Source organism: Buteo buteo, chromosome 11 (assembly GCF_964188355.1).
Source record: "Buteo buteo chromosome 11, bButBut1.hap1.1, whole genome shotgun sequence".
Taxonomy (NCBI): domain Eukaryota; kingdom Metazoa; phylum Chordata; class Aves; order Accipitriformes; family Accipitridae; genus Buteo; species Buteo buteo.
In genome coordinates this window covers 32,307,879-32,322,500 of record NC_134181.1, presented here as the reverse complement: position 1 = coordinate 32,322,500, position 14,622 = coordinate 32,307,879, and the positions used below count along the sequence as shown (strand labels likewise).

Here is a 14,622-nt window from a genome sequence, read left to right as displayed (position 1 = left end):
CATCTTTATAAGAAAAATATATTAAAGTGTTTCTAAAAATGCCTTAATAAGCCACACTTGCCGTTGTATAGTACATAATAATGTCATTGCTGGTCATGTTGCCATGAAGAATGTGTTCCTTCAGATGCTGGATTAGTGTACCCTGGAAAAAAAAAACACAGTGAAAGAAAAAATTCACATAAATGAAAAGCAAAACTGACAGCACATTAAGACTTCAAAAACCCCAATGTTGTCAATACTTCGCAGGACACACTCCAGGATTAAAGGCAAGTATTTCCTTTAACCACAACTGAAGTAAATCCCAGGGCCTATCTACAGCAGCAGCAGCAATTGCATTCTCCATTTTCTCACATAACTTTTCAGGCTCTCTCATTAGACCTCAGCAATTCCCACTGCACATCATTTTTAATCCATGGAATAAATAACTTCCTTCACTTCCAACTCTAGCCAGCCATCAGAGTTGCACAGTACACCATGCAGGCTATAATTTTAACAGCATGCTTTTACCAGCCAGTTTTTCCAAGAAGATAAGCCCTTTGACAGAGTTTCATTTTCAGTATATCTAGGCAACTGGGAGGAATGAAGGACCTAGAGCTGCTATAAACTGCAGCAGCTGCTATACATTAACACTATTTATCCAAACTATCTTATCTATTAAGATCTAGGAGACAAAAGACCGAACTATACACATCTCTTGTAAACATTGAAGTGCCTAGCAATGTGAAAAATCTCACTGCTCAAAGCATCAATATTAATAATGTTAAATATATTACTTCCTTTTCTCTTTTGTTGGAAATGCTGCTAACGTACCTTTCTGATCATCATTAAAACATAACTTGTTAGGATAAATAAATTTACAAACTACTTCATTAAGTCACTTCACTGCAGTGACAAATTAATGTGGTTGATTTTAAAATAAAGAGGGTTTTTGCATTTATGCAAGGAGTTATAGTGGAACTATTAAGAGCCTCATAAGCATACAACACGATTTATGCTGAAAGAAAATAGATTACAGATAAACATTTGAAATGAAAAAGGAGAGTCATAAAATTGGCACACACTTCGGGAGAAAAGGCAGAAAACATTAAATAAAAATAAAGGAGTAAATCTTATTTTCTCTTTGCAGTGCAAAGGAACGAGGTCTGAATTCACCTGCTACTGTTTGAATACACCAAGCTGTCACAATGCTGCCACCTAGCTATAGCTACCAATACCTACATTTAAAAATTAAAAAAAAAAAAAAAAATAATCAGGATTTAGAAACACTGTATCTAACTTAGTTGTTAAGGTTACCAAAAGAATTGTAGGTGTTAGCAATTATTCCATTTGTAAAAGGAAGCACATTGCCCCTGCAGGAGAATCGGAAATAGCCACACAAAATAGTGAAATTAAAAGTCAAATTCAATTAATACTGGCTTTGTTTTTCCTTCATTTAGTTGTTGCTATTTCACAGTTTTAGAACCAAAAGAAAATTTTCTAACAATTACTTTAGGTAGAGGCTATGAACTATTCCCTTGCAAAATCTGATTAAGTCTCAGTCCAGAAACAAAAGTATTGTGGTAGAAGGCATAGCTGTTCTAAAGAGCTTACGGCCCAAGATGCTCTCTCAAGTTTATTTATAGGACTTGTTTATTTATAGGACTTGTACGACCCTCAAAATAAATCCTAAGCATTTAGCATTTCATGACACAGATCTGGCAGCTGATAAAAAACTTACTGGTCTGCTTGTCTTCATTGGCCTTAACATACGGCTGATAGAGTGCTGAGCATCTGGAGTGTCAAAAAATCAGTAGGCATGGCTGCTCCTGAGCCACACTATCAGCACATAAGGGACCAGTGCTAAGTGGTTACATAGCTGGGAGAGAGCAGCTACTCATGGCTGCTGGTCCTGGTCTCAAACCAGTAGCATTCTCTATAGTGTTCAGAAAGAGTCCGAGCATGAAAAAATCCTCAGTGATTTGCCTATGCTTAGGCCTGAAGTCCACAGCAGCACAACTATTTAAGCCCAGGTCTTGCGAGTCCTCAAGATGGATAGAAATGAACTGATTAGGATTGTATCAAAAAATTCTCTCCTTCGATAGTTGGGAATATGGAATAACTGAAAAGGGGCCTGTATGAATGAGGCAGGAAGCAGAATCAATGTTTTTAGGACTTAAAAATAACAATTACTCACTAATGTTTTTCAAGTAATAGAAAGAACCCTCCAAATGTCTTTCTGTAGCACACTCAACTGTTCAACAAGATACAGCTTTGCTTCCAACACCAGAAAAATCTTACTCCCTCTGAGGCACTACTTTTAAAATCATCTCCCATGACCTGGCTTCATTTTCATTATTTACATACATTATTTCGCCGTGTGTCAAGAAAACAGAGTATGTGCAGAGAAAACAGACCAGAAACATACTGCAGAATTAAATAAACCAAGTTGCAAATTTGAAGTAAGCTGCCTATTAGGATCTGTAAGATCAGTACAGTAACAAAACAGCATTGAAGCACACTGCAAATAAGCAATAATTGAAATGTCTTCACTGAAATGTCACCTCTTCTTGCGTTTTTGACTATCAAAACCAAACTTCAGTTAATCTGAGGCTGGAAAATGAGACAGACTGTGGGCTAATTCTGCTTTTGTTGAAATCAGTGAGAATCCTCCTATTAATTATAGTGAAAACAAGATTAAGCGACGAACAGAGGAACCCAATCAAGCATGCAGAAGACATCTAAGAATTTCTTTGCATGGATTTTATTTGTAGGCCCTGTTCAAACTGACACTTACAAAGCATGCAAACCAAGGAAGCCTCCAATGCAACAATTTGCTTTTAGGCCAATCAGAGGTGTTAGCACCAGAACTTAAGAAAAAAAAAATCACCCTGCAATACAGGACCTACAGAGCTGCTCAGTGGGAATACAGAATCCTCATAAATAACGTATCCTATTCAACAAACCATCACATTTACTCATCCTTGCTGGGGAGGAGAGGTCTGTACCTAAACTCTAAGGTATCTCTATAGGAACTGAAAAGGTGATTCAGGTGGAGAGCAGGGGCATGATTAAGGGCAAGCTAAGCAGCCATATGGATAACATGGGAAGAGAAAGAACTTTGCAACAGAGAAAAGTCCTGTTGTCTGATCTACATCTGTGTTTTTCATCTCCCTACTGTTTATCATGCATCACTGAACAACACACCTATCCTGTTTTTGCTAATCCATCTCTGCAAGTACTTAATCAGTCTAAAGTCAGCACAGCTTCAAAACAGCTGTCAAACTTCAAAATACGCCTCCTCCTTTCTTCTTCACAACATAGGATTTGTGTCCCAAAGGGACCATTTTATATGTCGCATGCTGCCTTGTATAATCTCCTATTGATAATATATAAAGCAGAGTGTTTACAGGCAGCATGGGATTTGTCTGTGGGCAAATCCTCCATTTCTTGCCATCAAAGAGAGGCAAGAACATACACACTATGGGCATAACATCAAAGTGCTCCTGCCCTCAGGCTATCTAGACAACTCTACAGCCAGTCTTGCAAGATGCTCATCCTGACTTTCAGAGCAAACAGCAGAAACAATGGACTCCAGCTAATAGTTGTACAGTTTAATGTATACAAGTTGGTATAAATGTGCTAGACAACACATTCTGCCTGCCTTAAGGGGAAAAAGCCCTGTCTTTTATGAAGGACTATACTAATGGCAGAGTTAAAGTTTCAATACTATGCCTGACTGCTGGAGTCACTTCCTGAACTTCAGTAAGTTGCCTAGAACAACTTTTAGAACATGAATAGTAAATGGAAAGCATGTGAGCATGGGAGATTTTGGCAGTAACACCATATATACCATTAGTCACAACAAGACACTGCATAAAGCAAAGCTTCCATACAAAGCAAAAACTTACACCCAAAGAGACAGCTAACCTTCTGGCTTCCTTCCTTAAAAAAGACTGATGAGGATGACATTCTCTGAACTGATAAAAGTTTGGAGTAAAGTTTAAGGTCAAAAAAATTCTAGATAATAAAAATTGCAAGCTCCCTATGGTTCTCAACTTAAGCATCCAAAAATCAGTTCCAAGCACCCAATTCAAGTTCTTTGGCCCTTCTACAAATATCAGTCCGGCCAGTTCTACTAGTGCTTCTGAGACTGACACTTGCTCCCAGGAGATAGCTGAAATCTGAAAGGTCTCCACACCAATCTCTAAACCAAATTATTTTATATCCTCATTAAGCCATATTTGCTTTCGAAGCACCACAAATAGAAAGTTTCATTGCAAGTTACTGAAAAACTATCAGCAATCAATTCTTCCTTAAAGTACATTATGGTATGATACTGATAAAGGAAAAATATAACCCAGGTAGTTAAATATAGATAGTACAGGTCCAGGAGGAAAGACATACCCCTGCTGAATGAACCATGCATTTTGGTGCCCCTGTTGTGCCTGATGAATACATGATAAAAAGAGGATGACTGAAAGGCAGCTGTTCAAACTCCAGCTGGGGGGCCTGGTCTCCCTTCCCAGTAGCAAGGAAGTCTTCTAAAAAGACACTGCATAAGAGGGGAAAAAAGGAACATTTAAAAAAATTTTTGAAAGCGTTACCCCAGCCCACATATAGGATTACGTCTGTATCTTAACAGCTCTCTTACAATAAGCTATATACTCAAACTATGTATATTATTTTTATTCCTAGTCTTTCTACTCTTTGAATTGCTAATTATTTTCTTTCCTTTTTCTGTTTTAAAATAGAACATTAGTATAATATTGAGATGTAACACAACAAAATCAAGCCTATAAATTGCACCAACAACCAGCTGCCAGTCTTAACAGTTCAAAGCAGACTGGACCAGTTGGACCTTCAACACAAAGTCTGGAACTCAACCATTTCCAGAAGGTATCTAACATACGTAATCCAGACCAGTAAATAAGCAAAACAAATTATGTCTAAAAATATCATTTAAATTATTAATTATTTATTTCTGGAAGCCACTTCTTCCTACTACATCCTATTGAATTTTGCCTTCATTTGAGAATCATTAATACCAACGGTGGTTTTGTACAAGCAAAACATCTGCAGCTACATACTACTTCTGTTTTCAGTATGAAGCTGGACCCACATTAAGAAATCTGGCTAAATCCTAGCTTTTGCAAGTTCAAGAGGTCAGGCAGTTTCAATAGCTATCAACATACATCTCAATCCCCTAGCTAGGACAGTCACAGCTCAGAAGCTCCCATTACCTGTTTGGAATTTTAGAAATATCTACGGTTTCTCTTGAGGAGACATATGGAATCACCACCACTTTTTTAATATCTGGAAGCCCTGGAAGAAGGAAGAAAAAAAAATTATTTCCTACATTCAGTTACATAAACCAAAGGTCTTTCTGTCTCATTGGATCGTACAGTGTAATGCACTAAGTAACAGAAATAATTCTGACACATATCCGAGTACTGGATATAGTTTTAAACGTTAAGAAACCCCAGAAGACTGAGTTGTTACCTAAGATACAATTTCCTCAATATTACCAGCCTTTTAAAGAAATACATGTGTAAATCTGCAAGTTTTAGTGCTGTAATACCTCTCCATTTGTTTTCAGCAGCACTTCACTTGGGCTTAAAAACACCAGAATCATCTTTCCCTGTTCCCCCAATTATATTGTCACAAATCAGTCAGCAGTAAATTTAAGCTAAGCTAGCAAAAGACTGTTAGAATTACACAAAAAACTGGTTAGTTTTTACTCAAATCAGTTCTGAAATTCTAAGTGGCCACAGAGATACCATAAAGGATGAAAGACAGTGACAAGCAAAAGTGTCACTTTTAGTGGTAGTACAGGCTTTGAGTGCTCACGGAACTACAGCAGAACTAAGGCTAGCTGGTATGCAGTGAAATACCTTTTACCACACTAAGCAGCTTTTCCAAGTGGTTATGTTCTTTGCCATTGTATATAACAGCTTCAACAGAGAAGATGAGCTTAGGTTGAATTTGGGAAAATCTGTCCAGTACACCCTAGAGACAAAGAGAAAAACAAGTAAAAAATGATATTAATTGTAAATGTAATTAATTAACAGTAGGAAAACCTACTGGATGCTAAATGCAAATCACAATTCAAGCAAGGAATAAAGACAGGAATTAGCAGAAGAATTGTTAAAAGACTGCCTGCTTGTCTTTCACTCACCCAAGATCTTCAAAGTACAACAGGTCTGTAACAATCTATTTCAAGACTCCCAAATATATCAGCCAATAACAAAGAAAATCACCACAGATCACAGAACATTGTTCACTGAAGGATCAAGTTCACAAAGCTATCTAAGCAGTTAAAAATTCATCTTGAGAATCAGACTTACAAACTCATCTAAAGAGGATAAGCACCTGTGATGCGAGCAGGAGTTAGGCACTTAATTTACTTGAAGGTCCACAAGACTCCTGTCTGCATCTGCAGGCAGGTGCTCTATATGCCCTTGTAAACTGCCCCCAGTGCTGCTTGGACAATATACCAGTAGTTTGGTAGTCTGCATGGGGCAAAAATTGAAAAACACCAGTCTTCTGGAAGATGTATTTATCATGTGGCGAGGTGGCACTTCACAGGAATCAACAGGTTTGTTCTGCTACAATTAACAACAGAAACTGTACTAATGATTTTTACCGGAACAACTAGATATTGAAAACACACGTACATACTACCAACAAAAAAACACCACAGGTCCTTTAGAACCTCTGGGGCAGGACACATTCAAATGCTAATTTTTCAGGTGTCTCCTCCAGCTTACACTGTTTTCAGGAATTTACCACAGCTATTATCATATTTGAGAGAAGAAACCTTCTGGCCTTTTTTTTTTTCTTCTGGGTACACTGCATGCAGCAGCCTACCAGAAATGGATCTTTTTTGTATTCAACAGCAAGAAGCAAATCCTTTTAGTAAAAGCTCTCAGCACACAGTAATGTTCATCCCTCTCTAGCTACATTACTTGAAACATTAAGAACTATAAGATTACTCAATACTATAAAATTGTTCTTGAATAGTTAGCTGACAATCTCATAAATCATGTCACAAAAATCAGACTTCAGTCATGTACATTCTTCCCAGTATTCTTTATTCTTCTCTGTTTCCTGCTTTGTCCTCTACTTTGCAGCCAAAATGAGACAAATTATTACCAAATCAAAAGACCAATGCAAAAACATCACAACCAACTAATCTCTATTAAACTCCTCCTCTCCAAGCTGGGCTGGTCAGGGTTGCAAGAAAGCCTACTGCAAAAGTACAGAGGTCCTGTCCTGACAACTTCTCCATGTTGTCTTTTTACGAAAGCTCACTGAACACCACAGGTAAGGTACAGGGATATGACTAACTATAAACATGCAACTGCCTCTGCTGAATATGTTGCTTAACAGCTTTCCTATCACCCAAAGATGCATTTCCTTTTCCTTATTCACATCATAAGAAAATACAGTGGCAATGCATTGACACCTAACTTTATCAATTAGTTTAAAACAAAAATCACCAGAATCTGTTTTGGCAGTAGAAGAGGTTTTTGAAGAAACCCTAATGCATTAGCTAACAAACTCAGAAATGTAGATTTAATTAACACATTAAAGTTACTCTCTAAGGGACTATGAAATCAAGTTTCCTGCTTTCTTATGTATGTTATCATACCTACTTCTTTGTACCATTTTCAAGGAACAGACCAAGCAGCCAAATTACACACAGCATGTGTGCGCATGTATACACCTTCATGCTGAGCACTGAGTGTACACACTCCGTATCTGTGCTGCCTGATGTTTAAAAATTAAGACCAGTGACAGGACTAAGGGTACTCTAACAGAAGAATCAAATCTGAACAGAAGTGTGAATCAGAAACAGAGATGACTACAATTCTCGGGGTTTTACTAATCCTGCTAACACACCCAGTTGGATTCATTAGCACTGGCAGGATCAAATCCCACAGGGCAGCCTGGTACGATACAAAGGCAATACAAACAGATGGAACATGTAATTGCTACACTGGAACTTTAATCCAACCAGATGGCTCAGCAAGGAATTGCTTTCATTAAAAGCTCAGGTATACCAGATACAGCTCGTTCCATTCTATGAGCCTCAAATCCAGTACTACAAATTGTGCAGGGCCCCATGAATGGAGCTGCACTGACTTTGCTAGGGCTCACCAAAGGTTTCTTGCATAGTTCTAAGAGCAGAGCCTCTTTTTAAAACTTACATATCCAACAGTTTCTTATACACAGGCCGCAAAGAACCACTTTCCTATTAATACATGTAAATGGATAACAGTGACTAGAGAAATGAAGCAAAAGCTGCCAAGAGTGGCATTCTGTGTGGGAGGGAGCTCGCTGGTTCTCTGACAGCAGACTTCCTGAACGCTTGCAAAGTCTTTGGATATATGGCATTCAAAGCCTGCAGTGTGTAGGCAGTTCTGAAAAGTGACATTTCTAAGCTTCACAAAACATACATACACAATTGGATTTGAAATGTTGAAAACACTACACTACACTATTTCCCAAAACACAAAATCTTCATTTATGTTAAGAGGACTAATGCAGCTACACACAAGGAGGAATATCTTTTCCTTAGCATGGAAGCCAATATACCTGAGGACCTCTGCTGATCTCCCTCAAGATTTTGGGGTTTGAATTCATGCCAAGCCATGCTGCCAAGCCAAAGGAGAATAAATGGTATCAACGGTACTGCTGCTCCAAGGCTAAGTTTCATTAAAAAACTATCACAAAAACTAAATAAAGCTGGGCACTGAAAATAACAGCACATCAACATGGACAGAAAACATACCAGTACTCTGTAATGCAAGCAAAATGAACAATCTTCCCTCAGATGAGAGATCAAATCACATTGCAAAGAAAATACTCCATACTGTCATTTTCTGAGCAAGCAAAAAAATATTTGTAGAACAGATTGATCATTACATGCTGTAATGATTTTTTTTAATCTTTTTTTTTCCCCAATGACACAACCTCAAGTCTAAGAAAGTGGAATGCTGCTGCCCTCTAGCGCTAAACCAGAGATGACAGTTCCATACATTTAACCAGCTACCGCAGTTAAAACACAGAGATTGAGAGTATATTTATTACCTAAAAACTTTGGTATTGTCTGTCTTCTGCAATGCACAAAGAGTACATTCTCCAAATGTTTTCATGCAAACTTTTAGATAGAAGAAAGGTTCAACGCTCCACTTTAGAAGTTATTTGTATCTGTTGCTGCTTATGATGTGTGCTAAAGACTTTCCAAAGAAAGCAGAATATATTCCCAAAGCTTCCAGGGCACACTGTAATGTCTGTTTGGATACATGATAATTTTTACCGTATCTTACACACAGCATTTCTTCCTAAATAAATTCCTAACTAAGAGTTAAACAGGTTAGTGATATTAGCCTGAAATTCCTCACCTTGTTGGCAAACAAAGCTTTCTGGAAAAGACCAAGCTGGGTGTTGTTCAGTTTACCCACATAGGAGGCAGAGGAAGGAGCTACTTAGGCAAAGAAACTGGAGTGTGGCTAAGCAGCCTGAGGAAAGATTTGGGAATGAAGGGCCAAGCCCCAGACAATTCTCTTGCATTGCTGCTCATTTGCACATTTAATATAATAAAAGCTCACCAAGACTATGGATTCTGCCTGAAAATATCCTAACAGTCAGTTAGCTAAAGATACTCAAATTACTATGCTGAAAGTCATTACCGACAACTGAAAGCATGGGGTTTGTTCAGTTTGCGGTAGCAAAAAAAAAAATCTGGTGTACTTGGTTCTGCCAGGAGGTGGCAGTAAGACTAAAGTGAACAGAATCCAATCTGCCACTTTAATTTATCAGCTTCCAGATGGCTGAAACGCAATGATAGCTTTTCTGCAACACACAATAATAAGGCTACTCACATTGATGCCGAAGTCTGGTGATGTTGAACTCCAGATAGCACCAATACTTGCAGCAGCCAGCATTGCTTCCACTGCATGAATGCTGTTTGGTAAGTAACCTATGGCAGAATTTGAATGGTTAGAGATGGAAAACTAAGAAATATCAAATCTTACAGTAAAGATAATGTATACAATAGCCAGGTTAAACAGATTTAAAAAATGAAAAATCCTAGACTGAAGCATCCTTTAAAAAGTTTTCCACACAATTATAATGTCCTCCTTCAAAGTCAAATCAGTTACACAAGGAATTAGAAATAATTCCATTAATAAAAACAGTTGTATCAGTTTTTGTATCTACATGGTTACTTCCAATTTACAAATGTTTCTGCTTAATTAATGAGACTTTCAGGATAAGATGGCAGCACACTGAAAAGAAGAACTGGGAGAGAGAGCAAGTTTGTGGATTGAATAGGGTACATAGACACTAAGAATACAGCACCATGCAGGGGAATAGAGCAGCTCTGTAGAAACAGCCATTAGAGAAGGGACAAGTATCTGGAAGGAAAGATTATAAATACTCAGTTCAAAAGCAGAGATTCAGCTTTACAAAGCTGTCTGGTAGACACTGCCAGAATCTTAAACACAAACAAGCAAAACCAGTGTCTCAGCTGATAAGGGAATAATACAGTGGGACAAGTCCTGGAACATTCCCACACAATTGTAGCTCTTCAGGTTTATCTCATTAGCTAGCAGCAAGATTTCAAGACTCAAATTCAATTTATCAAGGCATACAGAAGAAATTGATGTCAAGGAAGTTAGATTTTCAGTGGGCTCAACTTGAGCAACTCTCCAGAAGGTGCTAGGTGACCAAAATTGCCTCTCAACTGATCAGAATCCAACCCCCAAATGAAAACATACAACTGAAATTCACAAACTACACTAAAGCAGATCCAAGATTTGGAGCTTCAGAGCACCCTTCTTAAGCAAACAAAAAGATGTCCAAGTACTTAAAAAAAGGCACAACAGGCCTAATTGCAGTACTTCAACATCTAATTTGAATTCAGTGTTTGAAAGCAAACTTAGATGGCAATAAAAATGCTTTCCAACCCATTTAACCAAAGTGGTGAGCACTGATAGATCTTGGACTGCAGTACAAGTTGCAGGTGCTCCAGAACTATCTACCAGACAGCAAAAACTCACTATTGCTAGGCACTTCTCAAAGGTATTTATGGATGTATGTTACAGGACAGAAACTAAGATCACAGATCTTAGTAGAAATTTCTGTTACATTAACTTTATCAAGGTAGGAGGGTACTAAGCTTGATTTTTGCCAGTTTGTCAACACAGCTTGAAAAAATCTATCCTTTTTCAACTTTGTAAAAAGTACACTTTAAAAGTAAGTCTTAATTTAAACTGAGGTTTTTCTTCACAATTCAAAAATCAGTTAAATCAGTTTCTTAAACCAGCTTGACCACTTCAGTTAATCTGTAAGCTGCTGTGCTTTTGGGAGCAGCAACTTTGAAAACAGCATTATGACTTAAGCTCAACAATTTCTGGAAAACAAAACTGTGAATAAAAACCTCATATCATGTTAAGATATAAATTACTCCCTAGAACTGCCTACAGTTTATGGTGTTTTGTTCAGTGAAGATTTTAAGTACATGAAGTGCAGCAAAACCTCACACCCATAAAGGCATTATTTATTTTGCTATTTTTCCCTTAGGGTCAAAGTTTATGATACAAGGTACAGCATCCCAAAATTTTAGTGATTTTTCTTCCAAGAGAAATCTTTTTCTCTGAACAATATTTTGAAATTTGAAATACATGAACCAGAACAGACTAAAATGTAATTTTGTGTGATGGAAGCAGTTCTTTTTTAATTGATGCCAAATATTTCCACTGCACATTTCTTGGATGAGACTATCAGGAGGCCAGAGTGCAAAGAAAACTGAAAAACATCTCTTCATGCTTTGGAGCAGTTATTACCCTACCATAGCTGACAAGCATCAGTTCTATTATAAGCAAGTTCTCCTTTTCACCACTCCTACAGAAGCCCTCAAGGCAAGAGCACAAATCTCTGCTTATTATTGTAAGCCAGACAATTAAGTCATTACTTTCATTTGTCAGTTGGCTTTGAGGTGGTATTTGAGTTTTAGAGAGTATCAGCCAAAACTGCCAAAAGGTATGAAACATGCAAGGCAACTTACTCTGCATTTCTGTATCTTTACCCAATCACTGCAGGCATCCAGCCTACTTGCTCACTGGGATTTTCACATATTTGTCTTAATTCCCAGCACCAGGTATTATGAATAAAAATGCGGTTCTATTCTGGAAAGAGATCCTCCAAACATAGCAATGTAAGAACTCATGTTGCTTCTCTCTCAACAGCTCCCAACTCTAGATCACACAAACTACTCCTCCTGTCAGCCTTTCAGATTAAAACTGGATTCTCAGAAATAAAAATGATTTCTCCCTTTCTCACATCAGAGATTCTGCAAACCAATTACAGCAACTGTCATATATGTGAAACTCCCTCCATTTGACTGTGCCCCTTGAGATATCAACTGAGTCCTCAAAGCATCCAGGAGGCTGACACAGGTCCTAAGTGTCTAAAACTTAGTAAACTGGAATGTTGCTAACAAAGAAGGATAAAAAGGATAACAAAAAGGATTAAAAAAATCCAACTGGGTTCACATGAGGGGTCACAGAACAGTAGCGTAGTACAGAGCTTCTGTACTGCAGAAGGATAATGGTACAGCTAATTTAAATATTCATCATAGGTCTGATCATATTTAACTAGAGCCTCCATGTTCTTTGATACAGTGTTTCAGCTAAGGATCAAAACTAGCATTCGTCAACAAGGGTAAAGTCTACAGAAGGTTCTTCTCGATCTCTGTATCTTAACTTACCCCCTTCTTGAAGCTGCTAAGAAAGGTGGAAGCTAATTTCTGTTACTAGAAAGAGGAGATCTTCATACCCTCTTTGGGTGAACTAGAAAGCAATAGAATACAGGGTTCAAAATACACTATTTGGGAACCCAGCAACTAGGAATTCAGAGTATGACATACCAAGGGTCCTTAGCAGCACTCCTCCTGACTCCTAAGTACATATAAAATCTCCATAAGGACAAAAATAAAATCTTTACTTTGACATAAAACCTGTGACAAATCTCTAAGCAAGACAAGTGGCATCTTAAAAACACCGCATGGATTTTTTTAGGAGGCACTTACAGCTTGATCTGCTCAGGACAGCATTTTCTGTCAGTTGCTATTTACTTAATCTACCATACACTGAGATTAAACTTAGATTTGTTCATTTACACTACATGACTTTACCAACAGAATAGGTGAAAACTGTAGTCCAAAAATCTCCGGTATAATCATGCTGGAAACTATATCAAAAGTCTCATTTCTCAGAGTGCTGAGAACACATGCCCTGCAAGCATCTAATGCCTTCATAAAGTAGAATAAATGGGTACTCAGAGGCATCCAAACATTTGTAGTCATCTGAATGAAAAACAAAAAACTAAACAACCAACCCAAACTTAGGCCCTGCATCAAAGATTTAGTTTGAGCCTTGAAAGAATGCATCAGGAAGAAGGAAAGTAAGGAGCTGCAACTGAAATATCTTCTCAATGGCTTATACTATTGATCTACACCAGCTCTCAAACAGAAGAGAAAATTCAAAGACCAGACTTCCAGCTTCTTTTTGATATTAATACAGCATTTCATACTCCCGTAGGACATCCTACCTAACATTACTAGAGCCTGAGACTATTAGTAACATGCTAATCTTCTTACAAAGCTAGCTTTAAAACCCACGTAAGCAAGTGGGGCTAATACAGTTACTATAGATAAAATACCAGCTTTAAACAATGTAATTCACTGATGTTTTGTTGAGGATTTTTTGTGTGAACACATGGGGAAGATTAGTTTGTTTTTAACTGCTGACCTGTAATAGAACAAAGCTGGCTACAGGGATATAATAGAAGCAATCTATCCAGAGATGAAAAACACAGATACTCCCAGTTTTATTTTATTCCTGCTACAGTCATTATTATTTGCCAAACAGACAGCCAGTGGGAGACCAGAAGTACTTCACATGTGGATCTGTGTAGCTTGCGTTAAGTATTGTATCTGTCTCTTCCAACTGTTCAAGCATCATTGACGGTATTGTAAGACATCTTCAGAAAAAGAGCTATGTTTCACCACACATCTGCTTCAATTATGTTTACTATTAAGTGCTATCTCCTTAGTGATGGAAAGGGAAGACTAGGATGAAATCAAGCTGAAAAAGTGCTGACATTGCTGCTTGTCCACCCACATTCACCCACCTCCAACTTTAACATACTATTACTGTCATGATGCAACCATAAATTGTATTGAACAAACTAGGGGATATGTTAAGTATCATGAAAAGTTAAAGTAGTCTTGTCTTGGAGGCAGTAAAGCATGGAGATGAAATTCAGAAGAAGAAAGCAATGTTAATGGTCTTGTACATAATTCTAACAGCTCAAGATTTTAAAATGATTTTAAGAAAAAGTGGCAACAAAGGGCACCAGAACCTGGCAGGCTGACTAGGTGTTAGGCAACTATAATAAAATTAATAAATGATCTCCCTTATATTTAAAACCTGATTTTTCAGAAGCAGTAAAAGCATGCCCTGTATTACTGCTATAAACCACATGAAGAATCACCCTTCCTTCTGCCACCTGCTATAATTTTTGGAACAAATTAGGTTCCAGTAGATTTTGGCAAGCTTTGGAGAGCCTGATCCT

The 14,622-nt window shown here is 37.7% G+C and overlaps 1 protein-coding gene across 1 annotated transcript in view; it reads right to left on the bottom strand.

Annotated features, from left to right (window-relative positions):
* Positions 1-14,622, bottom strand: part of AACS (acetoacetyl-CoA synthetase) — a 44,200-nt gene that overhangs the window by 14,178 nt on the left and 15,400 nt on the right. The window contains exons 5-9 of the mRNA XM_075041444.1: positions 9,867-9,964; positions 5,871-5,985; positions 5,220-5,301; positions 4,384-4,531; positions 62-142 (exon numbers count right to left, since the gene is read on the bottom strand). Of these exons, the coding sequence (XP_074897545.1) occupies positions 62-142; positions 4,384-4,531; positions 5,220-5,301; positions 5,871-5,985; positions 9,867-9,964 (524 nt within the window). The remainder of the gene's footprint in view (positions 1-61; positions 143-4,383; positions 4,532-5,219; positions 5,302-5,870; positions 5,986-9,866; positions 9,965-14,622) is intronic.